This window comes from Strix uralensis, chromosome Z (genome assembly GCF_047716275.1).
Source record: "Strix uralensis isolate ZFMK-TIS-50842 chromosome Z, bStrUra1, whole genome shotgun sequence".
In the NCBI taxonomy this organism is placed as follows: Eukaryota; Metazoa; Chordata; class Aves; order Strigiformes; family Strigidae; genus Strix; species Strix uralensis.
In genome coordinates this window covers 102,826,412-102,834,709 of record NC_134012.1, presented here as the reverse complement: position 1 = coordinate 102,834,709, position 8,298 = coordinate 102,826,412, and the positions used below count along the sequence as shown (strand labels likewise).

The 8,298-nt window shown below is 41.5% G+C and overlaps 1 protein-coding gene across 2 annotated transcripts; it reads right to left on the bottom strand.

Annotated features, from left to right (window-relative positions):
* Positions 1 to 1,533: 1,533 nt before the first annotated feature.
* SEC11C (SEC11 homolog C, signal peptidase complex subunit) lies at positions 1,534 to 7,612 on the bottom strand. Of its 2 annotated transcripts, none has more exons than XM_074855534.1 (6): positions 7,379 to 7,612; positions 6,001 to 6,110; positions 5,061 to 5,210; positions 2,803 to 2,922; positions 2,162 to 2,219; positions 1,534 to 1,734 (listed from the first exon to the last, which is right to left on the bottom strand). In XM_074855534.1, the coding sequence occupies exons 1-6, from the start codon at positions 7,418 to 7,420 to the stop codon at positions 1,681 to 1,683; spliced, it is 534 nt and encodes a 177-aa protein (XP_074711635.1). In that variant the 5' UTR covers positions 7,421 to 7,612; the 3' UTR covers positions 1,534 to 1,680. The 2 variants fall into 2 exon arrangements, with proteins under 2 accessions (XP_074711635.1, XP_074711636.1); XM_074855535.1 differs by lacking the exon at positions 7,379 to 7,612 and adding an exon at positions 7,014 to 7,175.
* Positions 7,613 to 8,298: the final 686 nt, after the last annotated feature.

The window sequence follows — 8,298 nt, the reverse complement described above, 5'->3', positions numbered from 1 at the left end:
GGTTAAGATTTATCAAGAAGAGTTAAAACGAGACACAGGATATAATACCCAAGAAATACAACCTTTTTTTCTGAGCATGAACCCACATATTTAGATGTTATCCTTGCATCCTTTATTAACACATGTTTCCTCAACATAAGAATAAATTCTAATAATAATGGTCAAACTTGTCTTTTGGGTTATGCCCCAAACCCCCCTCTCAAAGTTAGAGCTGACTGATTGCATTGTGGTAGGTGGGCAGGAATAAATTCTGATTTGAGCAATACTGGAGGGGAAAAAAAAATATTAAAAACCAAAATCTTACTACACACACCGTCTCCAAAATTTTTTTAACTCTGATGGCACACTGACAGGAAGACTGCATTAAGGATACCTAAATTATTCTGACATGCCATTTGTTACACTCAATTTTATTTCTACACAATTTGACAGAAAATAAGTCAATTTTATAATTTTATAATCCAGTTTGTCAGGAAAACTGCTTAGTGGGACACAAAAGAAGTAATATGACTTGGAAAAATTCAGCAGTTGTCTGCCTTTCAGCGCTAGCTGTTACAACAGAAGAGGTGCCATTATTGGATAATAGTGTATTTTTGTAGTGGTAAGGGATTACTGAAGAAACAAAACTCCATAGGAAAAAAGCATCATGCTGTTCCTTATCAAAGCTACAAAACCAAAGCAAGCGAGGAAAACAAGTTCTGCTTTGTTGAAGGTACGACACTGACATTTGAAGCCAAGAAGAGAAAAATCCAGAATTTCATAAAAGACAGTTATCAGGTAAGTTTTAAAATGAAAAATCAATTTTATGTTTCACACTATTCAGGTATCATATGATAGAAGAGAACAACACATTCTCAAAACCAGAATATGAGTTACGTCTTACCCTTCTTTGTAGTATTATTTTTACTACTGTGCTATTCATTCAGTAATTTACAAGTGTAAATAAAGTCCCATAAAATCTTTTTGCTGGGTTTGTTTTATAGCTAGGAACATAAAGGCAGAACGGTTAACAGTCTGAATTCTAGAAACATACACAGTCCCTAAAAATCAGGCCTTCAGGTTTTTTGTCCCTACACCACAAAGGAGCAAGTTTCAAATTCAGGGAAAAAGCTCCAAGTTTCCATTTCTCTGTTCTTAAACAGAATGAAAGACCATTTCTTGTCTATTTTTGTCAGCCATATCTAGACAACTTTCTTTAGGTCTAAGTCTGACTAAAATCCTACAACTAACTACCTGTTCCAACTCATGTGTTGCATTCTTACAAATATGGATAAAACCAGTTTGTATGGTCATGAGAGGGCACTGGCAGACATCAGAAATAATCAAGCAAAAAACAAAGTAACACCACACAGGAAGAAGTGGGCTCAGATGCAGTATCAGTGAAGAAAAAACAACGCAGCATCTCAAGGAGTGCCGTAAGCTGCTTTAGCACATGACAGTCAGTGTCTTCCAAACAGGCAAAAGGCTAACTGAAAGCAGCATCCATTTGAGACAGTGAATACGCCATTACGTAACTAACCAACAGCCAAAAGCTTTACTCATTAATTGTACAGTTTATTTAGACGAGACAAAAGCTTACAGTTTTGTAACTGTATCCAGAAATGAAAACATCTGAAATATATTAGGTTTTTTCCCCCTGTATATTTAACTTTGCTCTTGGAAAAGTGACTTTTTTTTTTTTTAGGATTCACGTTTCAGCAGTACATATGCCCCCATTACTGCCAGAAGAGCATACTGCAAAAGAAAATAGAGAATAAAGACTGATTACAATTTCTCTTCACAGAAGCTCTGAAATTACAAATTGTTCAAAGTGTGCCCTCTCCAACATTACATCTTCTAGAGGAGTACACAATTACAGAGTTGCGTTCCTACAAAATTACAGGAATATTTTAATGTGATCATATTCATCATAAACAGGCATCACAACTGTATACACTTAACTTACAAAATTCCTATAAATTAAATGTTTCAAATTATTACAAATACTAAGTTCTACCGGAGAACAGACAAGCTAAAATAAACACGAAAGCAGCTCTTCTTACGTTAGGAACCAAACCACAGAAACAAAATTAACATGTATTCTTATATACAACATTCTTACTATCTTTACTTGCTATTTTACAGTTTTAAATTCAAGTATTCAAAATGTCTGTATACGTACCTTAAATTTTGGATAGTCATTCATTATTATCGTTACCATACCAACGTAAGGCAAAAATCTGGAATTGACAAAACAGATGAATGTAAAATTAACCCTCAAATATTACATGGAAATGTTTCAGTGTTACTCAGTCTTGAATATTTTCGTGTAAAACAATAATTTATGCCTGTCACTAACGCATATCTGAATGGGAAATATTTTTTTTTTCCTTAGATAAAAATTTAATCAAGTTATTTGAGAAAAATCTTATGAGATTTCATCTCAGCTGGGGAAGGGGACAAAGTCAAAAGCTCAAACCTTGCATAAAATTCCTGGGGAATGTGGAAATAATTTCCTAGTAATTTCTAGCAATTCAAAGGTTAAGTTGGTTATTTTTGTATTTACTGGTGTATTATTTATTAAATATGCCATTTTTAAAAAAAAAAAATAATTTTTACTCTCCACATCTGTGAGAGGACTACGAAAGCAACTTTTTCAGGTAAAGCAGGTTTTTTATTTACTATTTAAGAAATTTAAAAAATACGATACCAGATCTAGTTCATACCAACAAACTACAGTTCTGGTATTAAGTTCTGAACTGATTTAAGTTCTAAATTTTCTTTATTTAATTACAAAGAACATGGAAATGCTGCATTACTTACCCTCTTGCTCTTCCCACAACATCTTTCTTCTCTAACCAGTTCTGACCTTCTTTGTACAAGCCTCTGTCATCAACTTCATTATTATCACCTTTCGTCAGAAATTTGATGTTCCCATTTTCTCTAGAAGGCAACAAGGTGATCAACTAAACACCACTTAATTTAAAAACCTCAATTAACATCTACGAAGCACAATGAAGATGAAAAGTGCTACAAGATTAGATAACAATGTTTACTTCCAGTCCTGCTTATCTAACAAGCACCATTAAATCATTAACATTACAGACTTTACTGACAGAGTCAATAGATTTTAACAAAAAATGTTTTTTAAAACACTCCTAGATTGTCATTTGATGTAAGCAATTACACAGTGGGCATGAAAGGGATATCGTCCACCCAGAACAGGCACTAAACTTCCTCAACAAAAGCAGTATGTGCCTATCTGGGAAAAAACCATCCCAACCCTCTGCATTTTCAACAGAACAGAAATTTAACTCTGAAATACTGTATAATACTCCACTAAGAGGTCTTTTTTTCTTGTTTTTCCCCTTTTTTTACAACTTGTGAAATAAGATCCTGTGAAGTCATCACACAATTAGAGAATGAATTTAAATCACAAATTTCAGATGAGGTAGACCCTAAAAACCTTCCCTTAGGAAAGAAATTGGTATAATAATACAATGCTTCAGGCAATTTTCTTCTAAGTTCTATACACTTGCTTAACCCTTAGCAATCACATTTATGTCAAAACAAAGCTTTGTCCTTCTTTTGATGGAAATAAATAAAAACCCTCTAAAGTAGCTGCAAATCTGCATCAAACTCAGTATTTTGTCACTAACACTGCAAAACAGTTTGAGGTCACTCATTCGTTGTTAAATATAGGGAGTTCCAGGCAAAACCTTACTTATGTTTGGTATTTATTAATGTGGCAAATAAAAAACCAAACACATGTAACCAGTCTTGAAATAACATAATGCAGACAAAACATTATGTGGAGTTTTTAGGGGACTGTATGGAGAAATCCAGGCAGCAGCAGCACTTTGGCAAGCAGCACTGCCCGGCAGCCCGGCTGCTCCCCGGTGCCGGCCCCCAGGTCCTCGCCTCGCCCGGCCACTGAGCAGGCTCAGTCCTTTTTGGAGGGACAGAGGTTTAAAACCCTGAACACACCCAAATCATAACCTTTCCCTGCTGTTTCCAGTGAACAAAGTATCTCACTCTACCTTGTGAACATGGTATAATTTAGCCACTGCTGTTAGAAAACCTGCCACGTTTTGCTCCCTTTCCAGCGTTAGGCGTATGTGCAGGTGATACATGCAAGACTTCGGTTCAACACTACCATTTAAATAAAGTTATTAAATTTACAGTCTCCGAAATTATTTTTCTCAAGAAGCTGCTAATTACAAAGAATGATATCAAGAAAAGTTTTTATGAAGACAAATTAGGTGGTTTTTTTTAAAAAAAAGAGGTAATTCTTGGATATACATATTCGTTTCAAAAAAGCACTGCAAACCAGATATTACTCAGAAGATACACACATAACATTCATGGCCAGGACTTCCTGAGGTGCAAATATGTCAGTGCTTGCCACCTTCAGGTTAGCTTTTCATTGCACAGAATTAGAAACAGAATTGCCTCTCTTTTGTTTGAGAAGGAACTGTTTATCATACCAGGCATACACAATAAAGGTAAGAACAAGTAATCTACCTGTCGCTTTTCAGCATGAATTGTTGTTGGCATTGTGACTAACAGACACAGAAAGATTAAGAATCTCTTCTTTCATTCTGAGTCAAATCTCTTTTCTGGAAAACTTCAGTTAGCAAAGATCACATACTTGTCAGACTTCGTCTATAGTTCTGATTCTGAATCTTCACCTTCCTTCAGAGATTTGCTTTTAGAAGTAGCTATTTCTCATAACCAAAATCCCAATCTACAACAGTCAGTACAGGAGCGGACTCTGCTCCCATAACATATTGCTACTGCTGGCAAAAATAACGTGTGTAGCCTGTGTTACGGGACTCCTCTTTGGCACAGGTTTACCTACTTCAAACCCGAGCAACTCTGCTGAGGGATGGGAGTCAGGGTCTCAAGAAGTGTGCCACAGAACTGGGGACAAAAGCGGGGTCACATCCTAGAGATGAGTTTTATCTTACAGCATATCCTCACTTGCCTTTTTCATAGAATACTACCAAATTAAAATGTAATCGAAAGTCATGGTGAAGGAAACTATATTTAGAAACAAGGAAAATGCCAAGCTGCATTACTTTTCATGTATTTTGATTACTCTGTGAACTATTGGAATGTCTCTGCCTTCAACTTTAAAAACAACTATTTCACCAGCTCTGATTGGGTCATCGTGGAAATTTGTTAAGAACAACAGGTCTCCCCTGTGAAAAGCTGGTTCCATGCTGCCACTAGAAACAAAAAGAAAGAGAGAGTTTATTAGCATTATGGTAAATGAAAGAAAACCATGACAACAACATTTAATTCTTACCAATAAACTCACAATTTTAACCGAAATAAGTATCTTCGCCCATTCAGTTACACTACACAGACATTTAACACAACCCAAACCTCCCAAGTCCTGAGCTGAGCCAGCCTGTAGAACATTCCCTTACTGCCCCAGTGAAAGAAAAAAGGAAGCTGTATAGAAAAGGAACAGTATTGTAGCTATGGTAGAACAAAACGACCCATTCTGGTTAAGCAAACCAATCCATTAGTGACAAGCCAAAAAACGCTTCCCAGCACAACAGGAAATACTCATCTGCATAAAAAGACTTTAATTAACATGAGCAAGAGTTATGTTTACATCAGCAATTACTACTAGTGATCAGAAAATCCATGCCTTTTTTCAAAGCCCGCCATAGTATCTTTTGGTAACAACCTTTAAGGTAGGATTCCAGACCCCATAACTAGTAACACAAACAGAGAATTCCCATTAAAATACTGTTATTTACTGCATACATTCCTTGCAGACACACATTCAATTTCTGTAAGGCTGAATGTTCCATGAACTTCATGTATTTGGTCAGCACTCAGGGGCCTGCAGGACTGGCTCTTTATATACCAGAAGTAAGATACCACTGAGAGAAGCGACACACGTGTTTAATTCACTCACAAAAGGAGCTCTGCTATAATACAAATTTAAAATAAACATAGATATGGTAAAAAAAAAGAAATTAACAAACTTTAACACTGACTTACCTGAGCACCACAACAATTGGGCTTTCACTTCCAGTAATGACGATCAGCCCTTTCCATATCATAAGGGCAGAAGACACTATCATCGCAAAATTTAAGACTTGGTAATACAGCTATACGAAACAAGAAAATTGTTTTTAAAAGTTACTGTGTTGTATTTAGAAGCACAACATAGAATTTCAACCCCTACACACCACTGAATCCTGATCCGGGCATGTGGACTTCCATGCTAAAATCATATTCCAACAGAAGCCTCATGGAGCAGATTGCTGTCTCACAAACCCTAATGCAGCCTCAAGTTTTAACGCATCGTGTGCCTCAATCTTGGCTTATTACGCCTGGGCAATACTCCTACTTGTTGGTGCTAGAAGCTAGTGAACTCGCTAGCAAAGGCTTCTCAGGTATAGGAAGCTATATGGCAAATGATCAAGCCTATCTTGATCAGACGTCCCCGACACCTGCCTGAGCGCCTGAGTATTTAAAACACACGTAAGAAACACTGTAAGATCAGTAACACCACACTTCAAACAGTTATTTTTGTTTAAAAAGAGGAGCTGTGCAAGTAGAAGAGAGACGACATTTCCTGCTATTGTCAGACAGAAACTTCTTATGTAGAAAACCTTCTATTGATTTAACTAACTTTCTGCCCCAAATTCTACTGCTCTGCCAGCCCTTACAGCAGTACATACGCTTTCTTCACACTACTTCCTTTTTTTTTTTTTTTTTTCTTGAAAACATACGGACATACTCTGGTGGAAAACGACCCTGCCCATCTCTATTTATCATGGGACTCACTGACGTAAAATATGGAACCAGAAATTCCCAGACCATCATTCTAGTTTGAAAACACATATGCCAGGATTTTCACGTATATGGCCCACTTAACTGAGCACTGGTCAAGCTCCAAAGTGTGCCCTGCAGTCTTTTTTTTAGAAGTGATTGATAGATACTAAAACCCCCCCCCAAACTAAGGAATTTCACAGTCTGGAAATCGTAAGGTTTGTCACCAGCCTTACATTCTCCCAACCAGTTATTGGCATAATCACACAGTGAAGATGCAGACACCGATTTTGAACGACAAGAGTTGAAAAACGCCCACTCGCTCCTCGCGCTGCCCCTCCAGAGGCAGCCGGTTACCGACAGCACACGGTTTCTTCGCTTTCAACCCAAAACGTGAGGCCGGCCCAGGCGGCCTCCGCCTCCCGCCCCCCGGCTGCCTCTAGGCCCCGGGCCGCGCGGGGCAGGAGGGGAGCGCGGCGGCACCACCCGCTCCCGACGGGGCAGGGCCCGGCCGCTGGCGGACGCCCGGCTCTCCCCCGGGCGGCCCCCGCACCCCGGCCCCGGCCGCCACCGGGCGGCTCTGGCAACCCCCGGCCACTACCTGCCGCTTGTTCATGCGCCGCAGGTCCCCGAAGAGGTCCATGATGGCGCCGCCGGGAAGGGCCGCCCCAGCCGGCGGCGGGAAGCTACCGGCGCCCTCCCGGGCGGCTCCTGGGAGCGGCGGAAGAGGCTCACGGCCCGAACCTCAGCGCTAGCCGCAACTGCCGCCGGCCTGGGGAGCGGGGGCGCGGCAGAGGCTCTCCTCCCCGGGAGTTGTAGTCTCCCGCCTCCCGCCGCGCCGCCCACAGCCGCGCACCTCGGCGGTCACCCGGACTACAACTCCCGGCATGCACCGCGGCAAAGGGCCCTGAGGGCGAGGCCCCTCGCCTCCTGCCCCTGGGGGTGCCTGATTAATTTGCCGCCCGAGGGGGCGCTCGGTGGGCGCTGAGACCCCGCGATACGGCAGAACGAGCCGAACTGGTCCGCGGCGCGGCGGCACCGGCCTCCTGAGCCGCGTCCTTTGGGTCAGGCGGCAGCCGGGCAGCTCTCCCCGCGCGCGCGCTGCGTGTGCGCAGCTCATTGGCTGGTCGAGATCGGGCGGGAAGGGGCCGGGGCGGGGCCGCCGCGCTGAGGGCTGTGGCTGAGGGAGCGGCTTGGCCGCCGCGGCGGGGGTGAGCTCGTGGCTTCCCTGTCAGGGCCGGCTCACGTACCTGGGGTGGGATCTCCCTCAGAAGGCACCCAGAAAGCACCGGGAACGGCCTCTTGCCGCGCTAACGGTGGGAGGCATCAAGATCATCGTAATTGCAGCCCCTAACGTTCACCTCAGGATTTGTTCAGGGGCCGCTACACAGGCCTTGAAAAGAGAAAACCACAAAGTCCTAGAAAAAGTTATACTTTTATGTGACAGCAGCTCAGGCCTCGGTAAGATCCTTCATCTTCTCACCTAGTTATTCTTTCAGTGACACCAGTATTCCTTTACTT

What these genes read in the sequence shown, in the direction of transcription:
- SEC11C (XM_074855534.1), bottom strand. Translation starts at nt 7,420, where the DNA reads ATGGACCTCTTCGGGGACCTGCGGCGCATGAACAAGCGGCAG. An exon ending in GTAATCAAAATACATGAAAA is followed by an intron (nt 2,923 to 5,060) that starts GTAATGCAGCTT and finishes GTTGCCTTCTAG; the next exon opens with AGAAAATGGGAACATCAAAT. An exon ending in GTTGTGGGAAGAGCAAGAGG is followed by an intron (nt 2,220 to 2,802) that starts GTAAGTAATGCA and finishes TGTCAATTCCAG; the next exon opens with ATTTTTGCCTTACGTTGGTA.